This window comes from Lemur catta, chromosome 10, assembly GCF_020740605.2.
Source record: "Lemur catta isolate mLemCat1 chromosome 10, mLemCat1.pri, whole genome shotgun sequence".
Classification (NCBI taxonomy): Eukaryota; Metazoa; Chordata; class Mammalia; order Primates; family Lemuridae; genus Lemur; species Lemur catta.
The window spans coordinates 15,257,004-15,280,268 of NC_059137.1; the positions used below are offsets into that span (position 1 = coordinate 15,257,004).

The window sequence follows — 23,265 nt, forward strand, 5'->3', positions numbered from 1 at the left end:
TCCCTCAGACTTTGTGTCTGTCGTTTCACCAATAACACATTCTCTTGATTGCTATAGCTTCAAAATAAGTCTTGAAATAACTTATTTTGAGTTCTCCAACTTTGTTCTTTGGCTATTCACATTGCTTTGCTTTTTCATATTTATTTTAGAATCAACTTGGGAATATCTATAAAAAATCCTTCTGGGATTTTGATTGGGATTTATTGAATCTATAGTTCTAATTGTTTATGATATATCTCCATTTAATTAGGTCTTTTTTGGTTCCTTTCCTCAGTGTTTTATAATTTTCAGCATAAAGGTCATATACATGATGTTAAGTTTATAGCTAAGTATTTCATATTTTTAGAGCTATTCTAAGTGGTATTTAAAGTTTTTTTTGAATTCCAATTGTTCATAACATAGAAATGCAGTTGAATTTTTTATATGTTAATTTTGTATCATACAACCTTGCTAAAGTCATGTACTCATTCTAGGAATTTTTTTATACTTTTAAAAATATTCTACATAAACATCATGTTATCTGTGAATAGAGACAGTTTTATTTCTTTTATAATCTGAAGACTTTTTTCTTTTTGCCTTATTGCACTGTGTAGGACTTCTAGTATGTTGTTCAACAGGACTTGTGAAAGAAGACATTCTTGCTTTGTTCCTAATCTTGGGAGATATCAGGCTTTCGGGTTTTCCATCAAATCAGGAAGACGTTTTTCTCACTGGAGGTGGAAGAATAGCCCAAAGACTATACTTTATCTCCACTGCCAATATTTAAGTTGGACAACTGAGAATAGCTGAATAATACAGTGGTTATCTTTATGGAGCTCACAGTCCAGTGAAGAATCAAATAAGGGAGGAAGGGAAGATCTTGTGTCTATTTGTGCCTTGGTGGGGGTAGGGGGGCAAGAAGTAGGGAGAGAGAACACTTCAGAAAAGGAGTAATATATAAAACAAGAGCCTCTTCCTTGGGAGAAGCTGACTATCTAAATGCAAAGACAGTGCTCCCATATAATTATTATTTGAACCATCACGTAAGATGGAACTTTATATTTACATAACTAGTAAATGATACAGGTAATACTGGAGTCATTCATCAGAGGAGTATTTCTTTGTGCTTGGTAACAAAACAAAAACAAGCAAAAAAAAATTTAAGAGATTGCCACTGCTACTTTGGGAGGTTGAAGCTGGAGGATTTCTTGAGGCCAGGAATTGAGACCAGCCTGGGCAACATAGTGAGACCTCATCTCAAAAAAAAAAAAAGAAAAGAAAAGAAGAAGAAAACGAAAGAGATTGTCCCTAAGTTAGACCATGAGAGACAGATGTAATATGAATAAAGGGCATAAAAGTAGTAGGATGAAAGACAACTCAAAAAAATTAACCCTGCCAGTAACCACCCCCTCAAATTCATACCTCCCTGTGTAGAAATAGAGAAATAGAAGAATGGGGAAACGAGGGAACACACTAAATAATAAAATGGTAGATATAAATTTAAACATGTCAATAATTATATTAAGTATAAACGGTCTGAACATAGCACTTAAAGACAGATTTTTAGAATGTCTTAGAAAATAAGAAACTCACTTTAAACATAATGATATAAGTAGGTTAAAAGTAAAATAATGGCAAAAGATATATAATATAGGGCACAGTGGCTCCTGCCTGTAATCCTAGCACTTTTAGAAGCTGAAGCAGGAGGATCACTTGAAGCCAGGAGTTCACGACCAGCCTGAGCAACATTGTGAGACCTCATGTCTACAAAAAATTAAAAAAAAAAAAAAAATTAGCCGGGTGTGGTCGAGCCTGCCTGCAGTCCTAGCTACTGGGGAGGCTGAGACAGGAGGCTTGCTCATGCCCAGGAGTTCAAGGTTACATACAGTGAGCTATGATGATGCCACTGCACTCAAGCCTGGGAAACAAAGCGAGACCCTGTCTTGGGGGAAAAAAAGAAAGAAAAAGAAAGAAAGGAAGGAAGAAAGGAAGGAAGGAAAGAAAGATTAAAGAGACATGACAATTAAATGCAGTGCATGATCGTAGATTGGATTGGGAAAAAAGAGCTATAAAAAATTAAAAGGTATATAAATACAAGTCAAGAGAAAACTAGAGTGGCTATATTAATGTCAGGCAATGAGGACTTCAAATAGAAAAAAGATATTGTGAGGGATATTACCTAATGATATTAGAGTCAGTTCACCAAGAAGACATAATAGAGGGATTGTTTAATCTTAAAAGAGTTGGTTAGCTGAAACTGGAGGGAAGGTTAAATGGGTGGGAAAGGGGAGGAAGAGAGAAGGAGAAAGAAGGTCTCAGTTTCAATGAAGTTGGAAATAAAATGATTCATTGGTCATAGGGTGGGATGGAAGACTTACAGAGAAGCTTGGAATAGCCAATGGATATGGAAACAGTAAGATAAACCCAAAGATTTTGGAGCAGTTCTAGGGATGCAGTGAGAGTAAAACCTTTAACAGTCCAGGTCTTAATATTGTGACTTTCTCTAACAGTATTCCAGGAACATGGTGGAGGATAGATAGTGGAGGGTACAAAGAACTTTTAGGGAATGAGGAGATACAGAATGCTAATGAGGAAAGTATTTAAGTTCCTGAGCCTCTATAGTAAATATTTTTCTATAATTTAGTCTAGACTTTCTCTTCTACCCTTTCCATGACTTGAGGAAACTGTTGAATTCTCATTCCAATTCTGGGTTAAAAGAAAGTTCCCTGTGCCAGAAAATTGTAAATAGTTATAGTTTAGCCAGCTCTAATTCTTAGTCTCCACCCCCTTCCATTTTAGAGCATTTATTGTCATATCTCATTTCTTTTTTTTTTTTTAATTCAATCGTTTTCTCTGTCTCACTTCTGATACTAATTTCTGGGAACATTTTCCAAATTTCAAAAAAAGTGGGACATCTGGGGCTATAAAATAGTAATTATCCTATTCAGGTGGAAAGCACCTTCACATTTTTATCTGACTTCGTTCTCAGAAATAATAGTATATTTGCTGTCATTTTATGTTATATATTTTGAGGCTACAGTCTTATATGTATATAAATCTAGAACTATATCTTGTATACAAATCTAGAACTATATCTTCTTAATGATTTGGACATTTTGTCATTAGGTAGTGACCAGACCTCTTTTCCCCAATAATGCTTTTTGCCTCCCCAAAATCCATTTCATCTAAATAATATGGCTAGCTGTACTAGTTTTCTTTTGGTTGGTGTTTACCCATTTCATGTTTTTCTATTTAGTTATTTTCAACCTTTCTGTGTATTTTTGTTTTGTGTCTTTTGTAACCTGTTTTGCACCTGGATTTTGTGGGTTTTAATTTAAAAATCTTTGTCTTTTAAATTGAACAGCTCTAATTTTATTTCATAAAATGAAATCAAGTTTAAATAGATTTTGGTAGCCATTTATTGATCACTACTATGCTAAGCCACTATGAGAAATGTAGAGAAATATGAGAAAATTTGCCCTCAATGAACAATTTTAAAATTTATTTTCACTTAAAACTTAACACATACATTTAAATTTTTCAAAGGAAATTGCTTTAAGATGTACTTATTAGGATTGCTAGATACACCAATTGGTCAATTATAAAAAAAGTTTTTTATAAACCAAAAAACAGCATACACATCCACATATAATTTGACCTTTAATTATTTTTTATGATGTGCAGATAATAAGAATTATCCACACTTTATAGGCTGATACACTGAAACTCAGAGCAGTTAAACTTACTGAAGCTCACAGAGCTGGTTAATTAGCAGCAAAGTCTGATTTTAAGGTGTTCTGTATTTGTCTGATGGTTTTTCTGCTTATTTTCTTAGGCAGAAGCTTCTCATAGTGGAAAGACATGGTCTTTGGAATTATTTAGTTTGGGTTTTAATCTCTTCTCCAGTACTGGTTAGTATATGATTTATTTCACCTCTCTGAGACTCAGATTCCTCATTCAAAGTACCTCCTACATCACAGGATTGTGGTGAAGACTAAAGGAGGCCATATGTGTATAGTTTCCGGTGTGATGTCTGATACACATGTAGTATAATACATGCTCAATAACTGGTAATATCATCTTTGTTGTTATTAGTAGTCAAAGCTAGCTGTTACAGCCTTTCCCAGAACTTGTCATCTTGTCTCATTAATTAGATAAATTGTCTCTGAATTGTGGAAAACTGGCAGTGAGCCCAGGGCAAGCACTAACAACATGGTCCTTAAATGTGAGACCAAAAATTTTCTGTAAAACCTGGGTTATATTGCCCAATTCTTTTTCCTATGTCTACCATAAAGTGAAACAATGTTTTCCTGTAGTCAAGAGTTATTGGGAATTTTAATTGATGCATTTTTTATTTTAAAAGGTAAAGCTTAAAGCTTTTCTTTAAAAGTGATGGCTTTAAAAGTTTTCCACATCTTTACAAAAGTCTGATTTAACTCAAGAAACTCATCAGCTTTAATGTTAAGTTTTTCAGCTTTTTAAAGATTTGTGACCATACCTTGGCATAACATAAATGTGAAATGTAATTCGAGTATTAATGTTATACTAGAGTAAGACCCTTTATAAAAATAAAACTTTTGTGTTGATAATTCCTTTTCCCTGGGATGAGGCCTTTCTGAGATTCCTTTTCTTTAAACCTATAAAGACGAAATATGGTCCTAATAAAAAAACATTTTGAAATACACCATACACTTAGGACATCAGGCCTATAGTCAAGATAATATAATTTGTTAGGATGTTTTAGCATTATCTGAGGTATAGGCAGAGGTTTGAATTACATATTCCTACTCTTGATTCGGACAATCATTTTTCCTTTTCTTTTCGCTTTGAAAATGAAGAAAGATGTTATTTCTGTAGATCCTATCCTAGGCATGTGAAGAAGGGTGAAGTTCTATGTTGGATAGATTAGATAGATTCAAATCTACTTACATGCATTTTTCCTGGTCCTTGTTTAGACAGAGTACCATTTTTAATGATAAATCTCAAAAGTAAACAAATATTTGCATACGGAAAAAAAGGATGGAAATCCTATACATCATTATCTTTCAATTTTTCCTCTTCTCCATCATTCTGCATAGGAGCAATTACAGCTTGAGACTTAAGTTGTAGCCAAAGGGAAAAGAAAAAATTCTACTCCTTTTAGTTAAATAGCATTTTAGGTCCTAAAATGCTCCACAAATCTTTATGCAATAATCAGCTGAAGCGCTGATCACTTCCCACTATTTTAATTGTGACATTCACTTTGAAAAAGACTGAATCATTGCTGGGTCTCCTGTTGACTTTAGTGCCACAGTCCAGTTGAAGTTGTTGCTTGTGGCATACCAAGGCATCTCTCCAGCAAAATTTAAGGATCTGATTAACCTAGTAAAACCTCATTACTTTTTAAAAAAGTTTTTGCTCATTTTAACATTTAAATCCAATAAAATTTACTTATTTGATGTGCAGTTCTGTTAGTTTTGACAAGTGCATGATCAAGATACAAAATAATTTTATACCCCCTCAAAATTCCCTTCTTTTGCTCCTTTGTAGTCAGCTCTTCCCCCTTTACCCCCAATGCTGGCAAATCCCTGATCTGTTCTTTGCTCCTATAATTTAGCCTTTTTCAGGATGTCATGCAAATGGAATCATACAATATGTAGCTTTTTGAGGCTTCTTTCATTTAGCATAACACATATAAGATTCATCCATTTGCTTGCAAGTCAATGATTTATTCCTTTTTGTTGTTGAATGGTATTCCATTGTGCAGATGTACCATAGTCTATCCATTCACCAACTGAAGGACATTTAGGTGATTTCCAGGTTTTGGTGATTATAAATATAGCTGCCATAAACATTTGTGTATGATTTCTTGTGTTAATATAAGTTTTCATTTCTCTCAGATAAATACCTAGGAGTGGAATTGCTGGATCATATGGTAAAGGTAATAATGGTATATTTAACCTTATAAGAAACTGTCAAACTATTTTCCAAAGTTATCTCTAATATTTGCCACTTATGGCAGTAATTTTTGAAAGTTCTGCGTTCTTGCCAGCAATTACTATTGTCAGTTTTTTTTGTTTATTTTAGCCATTCTATCAGATGGTTACTCATTGCCTTTTAATATGCAGTTTGCTCTTTAACTTCAATTCAGTGGATGTTCTTATAATGTTTGCATTGTGTGTGGAGAATAGAATTACTTCCATGTACTTTTGCAAGTCAGGCTGTGGTTCTAACTCTCTAATAACTGTTCTGTTTCTTTTGCACTTAGAACTTGAATGGCCAAGTTCTATTTATCAGAGCACTATACATATATGTTCACTAAGTGATTATGCTCTTCTGATAAATATACTAAAGTATAATATGTATGTCCCAATACTAAAAATAATACTCATTATTATATTGCATACTACTTTGCATTGTATTCTTTGCTTCATTTGATTTTCAAACATTGGACCTCAGTTAACAGAGAAAAAAAGAAGTAGGAGGAGGAGAAGGTAGAGGAATAGGAGGTTATTTCCTGGGAAGTTGGGAGGATGTGTTAGGATACAATACAGAAAATGATAACAATTGTTCCAGTATGATGGGAACTGACATGACCCATGTCATCTGACCTCACTTCTTAAACCTCCCCAAATGTTTTATATCCTGGAATCAGATTGTTCCATGTTAATTTGCCTGAGAAACTAAATTTCTTCTTAACTATAGATGGCCTCTAGTTGGCTCACACATTAATGTTTTCCTGATGAAGACACTAAAGTGTAGTGTACATATCCAAATAGAGATATAAAGTTTCTAAACTTTGGAAACACTGGAAGAAAATTCTTCCCTATTTTAAGGAATATTTGGAAAAATTTAAAACCTGGTGGAACTTTTTAAAAATACCTTTTATAGATATTAAATAACTTATTTTCATTACAAAGTATATTTTAGAATACATTACTTATCGTTCATATTGATAATGTTTAAAAACTATTTTCAGATAAGTTTAAACTTACTAAAATTTTAAATGTTTTTCATTTTGGTTACAAGATAAGGACTGAGCCTTAATTCATTTTAAATGCATTTCTTCTAGTTTTTGCTAATTTGAGATTAATAGAAGATGCCACAAATATTACAGTATATTTTGTATGTGTTCTGACTATGGGGAAGAGTAAAAAGTTTAGGAATATCCTAGAGCAGTTTTGTTTTTTGTATTCTTAATAGTGGCATTTGAAGATATTAAATGGCAAGAGTACTACTCAAAACAATCTATAAATTCATTGCCATCTTTATCAAAATGCCAAGGACATTCTTCACAGAAATAGAAAAAATAATCTTAAAATTCATATGGAACCACAGAAGATTTGGAATAGCCAAATTGATCCTGAGCAAAAAGGAACAAAGCTAGAGGCATCACCCACCTGACTTCAAAATATACTACAAAGCTATAGTAAGCAAAACATGATATTGATACAAAAACAGACACATAGCCCAATGGAACAGAATAGAGAATGCAGAAATAAATCCATATATTTACAACTAAATGATTTTCAGCAAAGGTGCCAAGAACACACGTTGGAGAAAGGACACCCTCTTCAATTAATAGTGCTGGGAAAACTGGATATCCATATGCAAGAAAAAACAAAGCTAAATCCCTATCTCTCATCATATAAAAAATCAATTCAAAATGGATTAAAGACTTAAATGTAAGAACTGAAACTATAAAACTAGAAGAAAACATAGGGAAAACACTTTAGGACATTCATCTAGGCAAAGGTTTTATGGGTAAAACTTCAAAAGCACAAGCAACAGAAGTAAAAATAGACAAATGGGACCATATCAAACTAAAAAGCTTCTGCCCAGCAAAGGAAACTATCAACAGAGTGAAGAGACAACTGTAGAATGGGAAGAAATATTTACAAACTATTCATCTGATAAGGCACTAATATCTAGATATGCAAGGAATTCAAACAACTCAACAGCAAAAAAATACCAAATAATCCAATTAAACATGGGAAAAAGATCTGAATACACATTTCTCAAAAGAAGACATACAAATGGGCAATAGGTATATAAAAAACGTTCAACATCACTAACCATCAGAGAAAGGCAAATCAAAATCACAATGAGATATCATCTCATCCCAGTTAGAATAGTTGTTATCAAAAAAACAAAAACTAACAAATATTGGGGAGGATGCAGAGAAAAAGGAACTCTTATACACTGTTGATGGGAATGTAAATTAGTACAGCCATTATGGAAAACAGTATGGAGTTTCCTCAAAACACTAAAAATAGAACTACCATGTGATCTATTAATCCCAATACTGGGTATTTATCCAAAGAAAAGGAAATCAGTATGTTAAAGAGATACCTGCACCCCCATGTTTATTGCAGCACTATTCACAATAAGGTGAATATGGTATGGAATTAACCTAAATGTCCACCAACAGATGAATGGATAAAGAAAATGTGGCATATTTACATAGTGGAATATTATTCAGCCACAGAAAAGAATGAAATCCTGTCACTTGTGACAACATGGATGAACCTGGAAGGCATTATGTTAAATGAAATAAGTTAGACCCAGAAAGATAAATATCACATGTTCTTAGTCTTACATGGGAGCTAAAAGTTTTTTTGAGCTCATGGAAGTAAAGAGTAGAATTTTGGGTATTAGAGGTTGGGAAGTGTAAGAAAGAGGGGAGAATGGGGAGAGGTTGGTTAACAGATACAAAAGTATAGCTAGATAGGAGGAATGAGTACTGGTATTCTGCAGCACTGTAGGGTGAATTAATATGGTTTACTCTAATTTATTGTATATTTTCAAAAACCTAGGAGAAGGTTTTGAATGTTCACAACACGAAGAAATGATATATATTTGAGGTAATAGATATGCTAATTGCCCTGATTTGATCATTACACATCATATACATGCATGGAAAATATCACTGTGTATCCCATATATATGTACAATTATTATATGTCAACTAAAAAGGAGAAAAAAAAAGAAAAGCAAGAGTGAAATCATTGTTGAATGAATGAAAAGGAGTAAAATTTATTAAGTTTCGCCACAGTATTTATATAATTTTATGAAAGGCTGTAGAGGGAATTTCAAGCTGTATTCCTGAATCAGATTCCTGTGAGTGTTCTGTGTTCATTACAGTTACAAGTAGCTTAAATGCAACAATTTTGTAATCATTTTAGCTTAGCCACATTACTGTTATCTAACAGTTCTTTGTTCTAGGAGATTTGTATCACGAATTGACTGAGGGCACAGATTTTTTCATTTTCTTACGCAAATCTTTCATTTACTGCTTTTATGGTTCTTCTTTATCTGCAAAGGCCAAACACTATTGTACCCAACTGCTTGAGCATCACAGTTAATTTCAGCACTCAGGACTTCACAAAAAGAGGCACAGAAATAGAGTGCACATTCATTAGGACATACAATCACAATTAGTATTTTGTTTTTAAACTCTCATCATTAATGTGAAGAAGCTGAATACCAGAACACACTAAAAATTCCTAGAAGATGGGCTTTTTACTGAGCAGTGATACAAGATGGTTAAAAGTTAGATGGAGAGAGAGCCTGTCAAGTGTATGAAAGGCCCAGCAAAAGTCATTAGTAAGTTCAGGTAGATAATCTATTACCAGAGCAAGTGTTTGTGCCCAATGAGGAGACTTATGGGACTTGTAAGCAAAATTACTGTTTTTTTTCTTTTTTTTTAGTGCTAAAAAAATTTCATCTCATCTCTTGGCCCTTGGAATGTTTGAAAAAGTATAGCGTTTGATTTAGATACAATGATTGCTTTGGATACTTTTATATCAAAATTATCCGATAAATTCAAGTTCTCAGGGGAAAATGCCAATTTATTATCTCTTCTCTTGGGCTTCATATTTCTATTTTCAAATGCTTAAAGAAGTTTGGCACCAGATTTTAGTTTCTTACTCCTCTTCAGGATTCTAATCACTATTTTTCATTGCTCTTTCAGAAACTATACAACGAAAAGAAAAAGTGTTGCCAAAGATTATGGTGTGTCTGTGAGCATTGACATTACTCTCATTTATTTCTTTACAATTTTCCCAAGAATCATATGGCATTGAGAGAAAACCCGCTACTCACATGATGAGAAATTTATTCCATATTTACTCCTAGGCAACTAAATGAGCTTTTTGGCATCTTGTTCACACTGGTCTGTGATTAGCTTTTGGTGTCCTCTTTATATTGTTTCATTCCCTTTAACGTCCACACTGGTGACTTACCATTAATCATGTTGCAGACTCCTTTGTGCTGGTCTAAGGTTCTACCTCATTAAAAAGCCAGCGCTTTCTCTCTCGTCTTTGGCTATACGTCCTTCCATTACTTCTATCAATTGAAATTTCCTTTCTTCTTTTTCATATTGCTAGCCTCCCGCTAAGGGGATTGCATTATTTCTCCGTTAACTCCTCTCTGGTTCCACATGAATGTCTAGAACTGTGAAGGGGCTGAGATTTTACTCTACTTACAAACTAACAAATTATCCTGACATAATTTAATGAATGCTCACAGTGTTTTACATTTATTATAGTTGTCACACTATTCATTTAACTTGGGTCATTTCACTTGAGATCAAATCACTGGGACAGGGCCTTGGATTTTGAACTACAAACAGAAAAGATGCACATGTTCCCTGGCACTTGGTGTGCTTTGTACTCTGTTCCTTTCCTTTGGTTATTTTGGGGAGAAGTATTAACATGATAGTGCCTCTTTGTCTTGGTATGTCAGCCCCCTTCCTAGCACTAGGGTAGTCTCTCTGGCTGAAATATTTGCCATTCACCCTGTTGCTGTATAATCAACAAATGCTCATTTCTCATCATCTCTGAATCCACATCCTAAATCCTTCTGTTTTCACCACTGTATTTGTAGGCACACATATTGGTACTATATGGAGCCCAGTATAAGTAGAATACCCTCCTATTCTCTACCTTGATGATCTATAACTTGGATTTCTGCATAACAGGACACTAATTCTGTTTCCCAGACATTGTCCAAAGCTGCCATAGTAATAAACCTGTTCTTGGGCTTTCAGATCTTGTCCACAGGGTGTAACAAAGCTGTGGCCTATCAATCTGACATCTGAATTTTACATTAATGTTCTTTTATCTGAAATCACTTTCCAGTTTTTTCTAGCAATTGTATTAATTAATCTAGTACTCCAAACCACTTCCAGCTTGGGTGTTAGAGCTGAATGTTATAGGTACTATTATTACGTCCTGTTTACAGATGAAAAAAAGGAAGGCACAAGGAGGTTAACTAACTTGTCTAAGGTTATAAAGTTAGTAAGTGAGAGAGCAGGATTTACACCTTAGCTGTCTACCTCTACAGTTTGTGCTCATAACTGCTTTGTTTCACTGCCTCTTCAAACTACTGTCATATGAGAGGTGTAGGGAGTAGGTGTTGTTATGAATTCACAGTAGGGGCAATACAGTTAGGGTTTATGGAGGAGTGAGTTTCAACTGATTTTAAAATAGGGGATGGGTTTGAATATGTGGAAAAGAGAGCATTCCAGATGCACAGCATGGGCAAAGGTTCAGAGATACTGCTAACCAGAGTATGTTCAGGGAATAATGAGAAGATTGGATTAACTGATTCTATAGAAATAATGCATAGCAAATGAACTTGGTTAGTACTGAAGGTTTATCTATTAGAACTTTACTGAAAAAATACTAAGTCTCAGAGTTCTTAGATTAAGATTAAATTGGATTCTTAAAAAATACTGCTAATCTTATTCATTGGGAATACTGATACACTTTTCAGATGGAAATACATTAGTAGTAAAATAATAGAATAAAATTCATAGTCTTTACTAGAGTTTTTTAGTCTTTTCATTTTTCTTAAGCTGGTTCTGCCCACATGAGCATAATTTGGTCAGTTTAATTTGTGATGAAATTGGTCCGGCAGGAAGAGTTGGATGTATGTTGAATTTCTGCCAGATTTCAGAAGAAAAATGTTACTTTAAGAATTCTGGGCTGTGCACGGTGGCTCAGGCCTATAATCCTACCACTCTGGGAGGCCCAGGTGGGAGGATTGCTTGAGCTCAGGAATTTTAGACTAGCCTGAACAAGAGTGAGACCCTATCTCTACAAAAAATAGAAAAAAAAAATAGCTAGGCATTGTGGCATGCACCTGTAGTCCTGACTACTCCTAAGGCTGAAGCAGGAGGATGGCTTGAGCCCAGAAGCTGGAGGCTGCAGTGAGCTGTGATGACACCATTGCACTCTACCTGGGGCGACAGAGCAAGACTCTGTCTCATAAAAAAGAAAAAAGACTTCTGGTCATTTCTGGTGGAGTGAAGGTCTTGCCATGAAGTTGTCATTGGCATGTTTACAGAAACTGAACATAGCTTTGTTATTTACAAATATAAAACTATAACACACATATTCAGAAAGTAGATATCACATGGAAAACGTAACTTTTTCATAAAAATGTCATGCTTATGTAGCCTAGCAAAAATAAGAATCTTGATTGTGATGGGAAGCTGATTTCTTTCCCAAGCTTGTGGCTGAAGAAATCTGAACTTTCCTTTGGGTTTTGTTAACTAATTCACCACCCAACCTTGAAATATACATAAAAAAATCATCCAACAATGTAGATTCATTTGTTTCTTGTATTTACAAATTAGAAGAGATATCTAGAGGAGGGAAATAAATTGACATGAAAGGTTAGGAACTGCAGAAGTGTGGGAGGTATAGAGTAGCCAAGTGGGAATTTCTTTGAGGAATCCTTTGTTTTGACTTGTGTGGATAAGCTGTTTGTGGATATATAAAGAATTTTGAAACTTAATTTCCTTTTCTAGACTAGAGAAGCAAATCCCTTTATAACTTTCTGTGTAAGACTCTGGATTTGCAGTTATCCAGTAGCTTTTTTGAAATAACCAAAAATAACATTAAAGTTTATTTTTTTCCAAGCTAAACTATATCAGTATAATGCCATTTTATATATAGTGCCTTGCCTATTCAGAAGTATAATTTGTACTATAGATTTTTCTGGACTCGTTAAGACTAGGTTCATAGAAATTTTCGAATAAGGCCTTTTCCTAGAATATTATCTGCAGTTGATTTTTAACTAGATGTTTTTGCACATGCTTACAAAGTCCTATGTTGATACTGTGTCACTCTATGTTGAAAACACTCCTTTTGATAAAATGAGTAGAAATAGCAAAAACCAAATCCTAACTGACCTTTAAATGAGTCTTTGCATTATAAGGCTAAAACTAAGGGCTTCTAAATATTTTTACCCAAAGAACTGTTTGAAATATACCTAAAGGAAATGTTTATTTTCTGAATTTTTTAATTTGGGAAAGACACTCAAATTGTGATTGGTTTTAACTCACTGATCAGGATGAACCTGTAAATTTTTCCTCTAGGTTTATTTTTCATTGTTTCCTCACCTTAAACTTTCAATTGTCCATGAATTTCTTCCTGAGCAGAACATATTAGCTTATGATTCGAGCTGTAGCACAATCTTGTATGACCTTGTATAGGTTGCCAAAGTTAATCATCTGAGCCTTGGGCTTTTGCTGCTACATAATGGGATTATTTATTATTTAACATGTCATTTCCAGCATGTGCTCTCAGTGCCATGTAGATAAGCCTGCCTTTGGTGGCTTTCAATCTAGAAAAACTAATAATATGCAGACACACATACACAAATTGTGGTGTTGAGTAAGAGGAATAGGAGATGAACAGTACTGTAAAGGAAATTAAGAATGTTAGCTTTATAATTATGAACTGTACATAATTTTAGTTACTCTATATATTTCCCAATTTAAATAAACTAAACAGGATAGAAAGTAGACTTGAATTAGAGTTAATTTTTTTTTTTAATTTTTTCCCTTCTCTAAGACTTAATTTCTAAGCATGGGGTTAATTTTATCTATCCTTACAAAGTAGTCTTGATAATTTATTAAGAAAAAGACCAGGTGTGATTCTAGCACTCTGGGAGGCCGAGACTGGATGATTTCTTGAGGTCAGGAGTTTAAGACCAGCCTGAGGAAGAGTGAGACCCTCTCTCTACAAATAATAGAAAAATTAGCTGCGTGCAGTGGTGGGTGCCTGTAGTCTCGGCTACTTGGGAGACTGAGGCAGGAGGATCACTTGAACCCAGGAGTTTGAGGTTGCAGTGAGCTATAAATGATACTACTGCACTCTAGCTGGGACAGCAGAGTGAGACTCTGTCTCAAAAAAAAACAAAAAAAAAAAAACAAAGAATAAAAAAAAGGAAATACAGTTCATTTTATTAAGAAGGTGTTAAATCTTAGTTGGTAATGTCTCTTTTCCTTTTTTTCTTTTCAGAGTATATATGTAACTGCTCTGCAGTTGGAAGCCTGGATGTGAATCGCTGCAACCAGACCACAGGGCAGTGTGAGTGTCAGCCAGGTTATCAGGGGCTTCTCTGTGAAACCTGCAAGGAGGGCTTTTACCTGAATCACACTTCTGGTCTCTGTCTGCCATGTGACTGTAGTCCACATGGAGCCCTCAGCATCCTGTGCAACAGGTAAGCAACAGACGGTGGAGGTGAAGTTTATTTTATTTAAGCAAGGAAAAAAAAGGCTCCTGCTTTTAAGGACCAGACTGGCATAAATAAAAGGGGAGGAGGAGGGCCACAGATAAATGAAATATTTTATATACTCTTATTCCCTTTATTTTTTGAGACAGGGTGTCACTCTGTTGCCCAGGCTGGAGTGCAGTGGGTCATCATAGCTCACAGCAACCTCAAACTCCTGGGCTCAAGTGATCTTCCTTCTTTAGCCTCTTGAGTAGCTGGGACTACAGACATGTGCCATCACGCCTGGCTAATTTTTAAAAATTTTTTGTAGAGATAAGGTCTTGCTATGTTGCCCAGGCTGGTTTCTTTATTTAATGAGGTAACACATGCTTTTATTATATATTATCAGCATAATGTCAAAATATGTGGATTTCTCAAAGGCTTTACTGTTTTCTTCTAAGTGAAACTGGAAGGACCTTGCTTCCCCTGCAGCCTGTTCAAATAATGACTGTTTTCTCTCTCCCTCTCTTACCTCTGGACTTGGGGTTGGAATAGATATCTTCCTTTCTCATCATTGCTCCTCTCAGAGTGCTCTTCCCTTCCTCCTTCCTAAACGTCCCCTTTGAAGCTCACGGCAGCAGACTGTGCTGTTACACCTCCTTGCTGCTGTTCCTGCTCCTGCGCACCACTCTTTATTTTTTACACACGGCTCATCGTTTTAAAGCCTGTACTTAAAGGAAGTATTTACAAGGAAGGCATAGGAGCTTTAAGTCCACATAGCTCTAAGCACTGAATTTCTTAGTAACAGAAAGGAAGTTAAATTGACATGAAACTAGAAGAACAGAAATGGGAAGTAGCAGGACTACGTGCTTTGCAAGAAGATGTGGGTGAACTATGAGGAAACACCTCTATGTTCTGCTCTGCTATAAATTATGTGTGGGTAGGGCAAGGGAAACAGGAAATTATAGGCAAGTACTGTGATGTGTAGTAGGGAGTGGAATCTGAAAATGGATTCCATTCTTGGTTCGGCCACTAACTAACTATATGGCCATGATTAAGCTATCTGACCTCTCTGAACCTCGGTGTTTTTATCTGTGAAATACAATTAATATATCTAACATGAAGGAGTTTTGTGAGAATTAGCACAAAATACAGTTAGAAGGGATGAGATCTAGTGTTTGGTAATACAATAGGGTGACTATAGTTAACAACAATTTATCGTATATTTCAAAATAGCTAGAAGAGTAGATTTGGAATATCCTCAACACAAAGAAATGATAAATGTTTAAAATTATGGATGTCGCAATTACCTAGATTTGATCATTACACATTGTATGTTTGTGTCAAAATACCACATGTGCCCCATAAATATGTACAACTGTCCGTAAAAATGAAAAGATTTTAAAAGAGAGAATGAAATTTTGTTTGTGTGTAGGTATCCACTCACATTGTGACTATGCATAGATTTAGCTCATCCATCTTAAAAAAAAGGTGAGGAATAAAATTAATGTTATATGAAAGAGACGAATTAAGTCAACCACACTCTTGGGTATGAGTAGATATTGGGATATTTGGTTTTTGTTGGTAGGCCAAAGAATTGTTCATTATAACAGGAAAAAATTAGCTTATTTTCTTTAATTTGCATTTAAAAATCCATTATTCCTTTTAAAACTGAACATTCTATATTTTAGAATAATAATAATAATAGCTTAAATTTAATATATACCAGGCACTATCTTCAGCCCTTTGCAATTATTAACTTATTTAATTCTCATAGCAACTATATGTAGGCACTATTATTGTTCTCATTGGTATAGAAAAAAATGCACATTAAGTAATTTGCCTGATTTACTAGGTAACAGCCAGTAAGTAAGAGAATTAGGATTAATACATTTGCCAATTTGGACGTTGAGTATGTACTCCTCTCCTCTATGCTGGTACAACTTTTCTCAAAACCTCAGATACTGAGCAGAGCATGAGTATTATAAGAAACTCTGATGCTCTGGTGCAGACTACTTGATATTTTCTAGGAGTTTCTTCTAGTTGTCCTCTGGTAATAAGAAACTTACCCTGGTATAATGTAGCTCATGCTATATAAATAACTATTCTTGGTAAGGACTAATCCTAGTTTTATCTTAGTGAAAATAGAGAACATGAGAGGATCAGCCCTTTGATGAACAAGGATCAATTGCATTATCCATTATATTGCCCTCTCTTTGTATTAGGCAATTTGTAGTAAAAACAATATTGCTTTTGCTCTAGTAAAGAAATGTATAATCTCTCTTCCTCTTCTGGTCTGGTCTGGTCTCATCTCCTCTTCCTCGTCTGGTCTGGTCTCCTTTTCCTCACCTGGTCTCGTCTGGTCTGGTCTCCTCTTCCTTGTCTCGTCTGGTCTCGAGTTTTAATTTCAATAATGTTATTTTTATTTTTAGAATATCTATGTTGTTATTTTGCAAAGCCACACGTCTTGGCTAATAATGTCCTGTTATTTTCTATTTTTACTTGTTTTTAATATTGTTTTGCATATTAAAAAAAAGAAATGTATAATCTACACAAAACTAAAAGATACAAAACTGCTAGAATGTAATACAAAATATTATAGTTTATAAATATGTGCCTTGTAGGTTATAATGTAGAGAGGCAGAGAAATGAGAAAACCTATCAGGAGAAAAACCATGAGAATTCAAGTGCATTTCCCAAGATTATGCAATGAGATGAGAAATCTGATCTCCTAACACCTACTCAAATTTTATTCTGCCTTGACCTCCCTGTTTTCTCTTTAAAAATAAAAGTGGACTCAGTTTTTTTTTCTTTCTTTTTTTTAATTTCAGCTCATTATGGGGGTACAAAAGTTCAGGTTATATATATTGCACATGCCCCCCCATCCCCCCGAGTCTGAGCTTCAAGCATGTCCATTCCTGATTCTCTCATACATTGAAAGTCTGTGGAACTAAAAACTGACTTTTAAAAAATTCATTTCCCTGTTCTTTATGCCTTTCAGTGGGAGTTGCCCCAGTGAGGGTAGATTTTGGCTGCAGGATCCAGATGTGGGTTGAGCCCTGTCTTTGTGTGCAAACACAAAGTCTTTTATGTACTGACAGATGGCCACCCCCTCACATCGCCATTGGTGTTCCAACCTGTTTAATTGGAAGGAGTTGGTCTACAATATCTGAACTTTTCATTTTGCTTTTGTAACACATTTCTAATGTTTTCCTGAATCCCATTTTGACATATGTTTTAAAAATGAATGGAGAAATCAGACAGCATTTTATCTCAAAAATCAGTATGCCTAATGAGAGCCTGAATCTCTTCATATAACTCTTAAAATATCATCAGGGCTGACTTTAAATGTAGGCAATTATGTACTAATTTGAGATTCTTTAATGTATTCATGGTAGGTTAGTGTACAAGGTGCATCCTTTTAGACCGTCTTAGTAAGATAACAAAGAAGTTCTGTCATGGTCTCATATCCTTTTCCATAAAATCTGTGGTTGCTGCTATACAGTAACTCCTCACTTGACATCGTCATAGGTTCTGGGAAACTAACTTTGAGTGAAAAGAGGTATAACAAAACCAGTTTTACCACAGGCTGATTGATACAAACAAGAGTTAAGTTCATCCCTTCTGTGTAGTGTGATATGTGAAAACTAAAAGCAATGAAATTTTTTTAGAAGAAAAAAATTAAAAAAAAAGAGTTAAGTTCACATATTTCCTATATTTCTGTCCATAAAAACATTAACCAAACCTCTAAATAAAGACCCCAAACACTTCTAATATTAAACATCGAAATAAATGTGAGCTATGCATACATGAAAGATTAATAAACATAAGTAAGAAAATTATTTAACCAGTTATTCCAGTTCAGGGTCACAGGTAGTTGGAGCTGATCCTAGCAGCTCAGGGTGCAAGGTGGGAAAACACCCTTTACAGGATGCCATTCCATGTCAGGGCACGCATACACACACACCCACACTCACTCACACTGGGACAGTTTGGATGTGCCAATTAACCTAATGTGCACAACTTTGGGAAGTGGGAAGAAAACAGAGTACCCAGAGAACACCCACACAGACATGGGAAGAATATGCAAACTCCACACACACAGTGGCTCCAGCTGGGAATCCATTTTTTTCCTCATCAAAAATAATGTAACTAATAATGTAATGAAACTACATTATTCCAGGACTTGCTGTACAGTGTATTTTGAAACACAGTCAGTCATCCCAATCCATGGGTTCTGCATTCACAGATTCAACCAATGTAGATTGAAAATATTAGGAAAAAAATGAATAACAATGTAGCAATAAAATAATACAAATTAAAAAAAATATAGTATAACATCTATTTACATAGCACTTACATTTTATTAGGTATTATAAGTAATCTAGAGATGACTTAAATTATCTGGGAGGATGTGTATAGGTTATATACAAATACTCCACTATTTTATATAAGGAACTTGAGCATCTTTGGATTTTGATATTGAGTGGTCCTGGAAGCAATCCCTCTCAGGTACTGAGAGACGACTGTATTTACTACTTTGCATTTTAATTATGGGAATGTGCCCCAGGATAGAAGGCAAACTTTTACTTACTAAGTAAACTAATGACAAAATAAATTTCAAATAGGAAGATGATAAAACACCTCCAAGGCTCACATTCACATAGGGCTCTGAAAATCATCTCATGTGTAATACTCAGGAGTAACAGCTGCTTGTGCAAACTCTTATTTATTACTTTACCTGTAATTCTGGAGGATCAAGAAAAAAGTTATTTGATAACTAGAAACAATTAACAATTTAGGAAAGCTTTGCCATTTTATTCACTAATTGTTTCATTTAATAAAGACATTACATTTGCCAACTATTTGTCTAAAGACGTCATCTCTGTTCTCAAGGGACTTACTGGCTAGTGGAAAGATAGACATGCAAATAAAATATGAGTGCTAGCAAAGTGCACAAGGAGATTAGGTAGATCTTAAGAGAGGAAGTTGTATTTGAATTGAGATTTGAAGACTGAGTAGAAATTTGTATGAAAGAAAAAGACATGTTTAGCAGATTGCAAGTGGTTCACTATTTCTCAAAGGCAAAGCTTGGTAGTGGTGGGGATGGAGGATGGGTTGAAAGAGAGTAGGAAATGACAGGAGATGAAACTTTTGTCAATTTGTCTACTGTTGTATCTATAATACCTAGAACAGTGCCTGGCACATGGTAGACACTCAGTTAATACTTGATGAATGAACAGAATGAGTGAATGAAGGATAAACAGGGCCAGACCATGAAGGCCCTGATGTGCCGTGCAAATCCCTATATCCACTGAAGAATATTGAACAAGAGGTGACATTGCACTTGCTTTTTAGAAAAATCACTCTGCCAGAAGGCTGGTGGATAGAGAGTGAGCTCTGACAAGGAGACCAGTGAGAAGACTATTGTAACAGTCTAAGCAAGAGAAGTTAAAGGCCTGATCTAAGTCATTGATATTGGTGTTAACAATGGTGCTGGAGAGGAGGGAACCAATTTAACAGAAATTTGGAAGATAAAAATCTATGGAACTAGAAGTGTTGCTTGTATGGATGGTGTAAGAGAGTACATGGTGGCGGGGAGAGAGAAATAACTCCATGTATCTTTCTGGCTTGGGCACATAAGAGATAAACCATTGACTAGATAAAGAATACAGGTAGATAAAAGCAAGTTGGAGGGAGATGAGGATGATGTTAGAATCTAAACATGTTGATTTGGAAGTGACTGTGGGACATTCAGATAGAGATGTCTGATAGACATTTGCATACACATTGTGTGTCAAACTCAAGAAATCTAAACAAGCATGTTCTTATGCTATTTTGTAGGAAAATAGAACAAAGCCTCACAGCTTTAATTTTATTTGAAAATAGCTATTCTATACCCCAATTATTATTTTTGCAGTTATAACAATTTCTACTTTAAATTAATTTTTTTACATACACTTGAATTTTTTTTTGCTTGAAACTGGAATTTTTAAAGTTAGCCATCTTGGTCAAAAGGTAACTGATCTTAGCCTTTATCTTATTGTGGCTCACTTGTTTCAATAAATGTTTGTACAATGCCAGATGGTTTATGTCTTAAAAGATATTTTAAGCACATTACACCAAGTATCATGTTAAGTTCATGGAAAAACAAATTAGACTGAAGTTTGAATGTTAATAAGTGATCAGAGAGGGGCTTGTTCAGAAAAAGGCCGTGAGTATATTGAAGTTTAAACACGAACAATGCATATTTAATGCAGTCTGGAAAGCTCTGTGTGCTTTTCGGTACATTTTTGTCATAAAGCCTACATTCAATACAGGGCATTATCTACAGTCCTGGTCTTCTAATTATTAATTAGATATCAGCTGTAGTAGTCAAATGAATGAAAAAAAGTCCACTTTTTTCCAGCGGTTGGTAATCTTTGTGAACATTAACATGTCACAGTGAGTTGCTGTCAATCAAATATGTTATTGTCCCTAAACCATGTTGCAGACTCCTCTTATTTCATTCTATTAAACCACTTTTAAGCCAGTTTGGAATTTTTTAAGTCAATATTTTAAAGTTTTGTTATTGATAGTATTAGAAGATCATTTATTTTGTTTCTTCTGAGAGATTCCTCCCAAATCTGAAATTGTATATATACTAATAGCATAAATAATCAAGTTCATGTAAATGTAGTATTTGGTATCAAGATTTTTATTTATTCATCACTTCTTGGCCTTTTGGCTAAGATCAAGTGAAGATTTTTATTTATTCAACAAATTATGTGCAGGGTTTGTTGAATAAACCTTGATACTAAATATAGCATTTATATATAGGTACTTTAATAAACCTTGTGAGAGATAAAGGATAAATAAGACAACGGTTCTCATTCCAAAGGAGCTTCTGGATTAGTAAGGGCCCTAAGAAATGTATATAAATAGTTATAACACAAAGTAAAAATTGATCCATATCACAAAATACAGAATAAAGATAAGATGTTAAGGGGAGTAAGAAGCTGGGAGGCATCACTTACAGCTGGAAAAATCAGGCCTGAATTCATTGAGAAGGTAGCTTTTGACCCCATCTTTGAAGAAAGGGAAAGATTTAGACACACAGAAGTGGAAAAGGTGGGAAACGACTCTACAGAACAGGAAAGAGCAAGATTAACATCACAGAGATGTGCTCGCTCAAGATGTCAAGTGGAAGTGGAGTGGGGGCAGGTGAGTCTGGGAAGTCCTGTTGGGGTCACATCACAGAGAGCCTTAAGGGCAAGAGAGATGATTTGGGTTTTATGTACTAAGCAGTTTTTAAGCAGGAGAAGGATCAGCACTGTGTCGTGGCACCAGTACAATGAATAGAAATAAGGAGAGAGAGATTAGAAGCAGAGCAAAAACTACCAAGAACCAAAATTAGTGTAATAATAGTGAGAATGGAGAGAATATTGAAAGAATGGAAAAAGTCAGAATGGTGATGTGCCATGATAGTGGTGTTTCTGTGCATAATTCTCTAGAATTTTTGTGATTTTTGTGTTAACACATACACACAAATCTGAAGGTAGTTTGTATTTGTAAGTTGGATTTACGGACATGCTCAGTCCTAGCGTTCCTTCTCAGGTCCACACTGTCTCCCTGTGCTCACCATTCTTCCTTTGTTGCAGGCTGCAGGAATCTGCTTTCCTGTGCTTCAGAAGTTGCTACCACCCACTGTATCCCATGGGATTTTTATTGCTCCATAAGCCTTGCTGCTGAGTGTCAAGCATTGTTCCCATACCCATGTTCTTTCTGTGCTGCTGAAAATAAATCCAAGGGCCCTTTATCTTTCAAAAGTTTTAAAAACTATTAGTCTTTATAAGGAGGCCTTTGAGGGTAGCAATGGATATGGGGAAATTGAAAGTTTATATAATTGGCAAACTTTTCCACAAACAGGGTTCAATTATAGGCATACTTTATTTTTCTAGTTAATTGCTCTGACCTTCTTATGCCTCAATAGCATAAAGTCTAGTACTCTCCTGTTTAGGCAACCCATTCTCTCACAGTTAGTTACTAATTGACCAATAATTCTTGGGATCAATCTTCCTGTGATTCTAGCTATAAGGGGAATGTGATTCTGATAAGTTCACTAATACTGTTGTTTCTCACTGCTCCATGGAATTGGTGGGTTGAAGCCTGGTCCCTGAGCAACCTGATGAACAATGCTTGCTCACTGCTGTGATGAGGCTTTAACTGGTCCAGATCCTTGCAGAGGCAGCCATGATTCTTTGAGGGAGGATGAACCCATTTCCTTAGTGCCAGGTTCTTTCATGGATGCTCTAAATTGGGGCTCCTAAGGTATAGGTCTTAACAATCAGCTCCTTCAGTTTATATGTGTAACCACATCCCAGCTCCAGGAGTACTTATTGAGGACATTTTGTCGAATCTTTTCACCAAGAAGCCCCCAATTTTCCTCTCTCCCCAAAGATGAGACACCTTTCTTTAACTACTCAAAATGCAAAAGGTCTTGTTAAACCCTTCTTTTAGGGCAATGGGAACTGTTCACTCTATATTTAAGTTAACTAAGGGAAATCTAACTTAAATGATTCTTCACACAGCCAAGAGGATCTGCTTCAAGGTTATTTTTTATCTCTGCCCAAATGGCAAAGCAATTGCAAACTTCTCTTGCTAAAGAAGAAAGAAACCACAAATTTAGTCTCTATTTAAACATCTCTCTCATAGGACATTTTACTACACTTAAAAAGTTTTAAAACCTTATAAGCATATCGTGTCTTCTGGTCTATAGTGTGACTTCCTTCTGAGATGAAAATATCACACAACTTGGCA

At 35.1% G+C, this 23,265-nt stretch overlaps 1 protein-coding gene across 1 annotated transcript in view; it reads left to right on the top strand.

Annotated features, from left to right (window-relative positions):
- The window catches only part of MEGF9 (multiple EGF like domains 9), a 92,857-nt gene that overhangs the window by 32,360 nt on the left and 37,232 nt on the right, over positions 1-23,265 (top strand). The window contains exon 2 of the mRNA XM_045562251.1: positions 14,274-14,475. Within this exon, the coding sequence (XP_045418207.1) occupies positions 14,274-14,475 (202 nt within the window). The remainder of the gene's footprint in view (positions 1-14,273; positions 14,476-23,265) is intronic.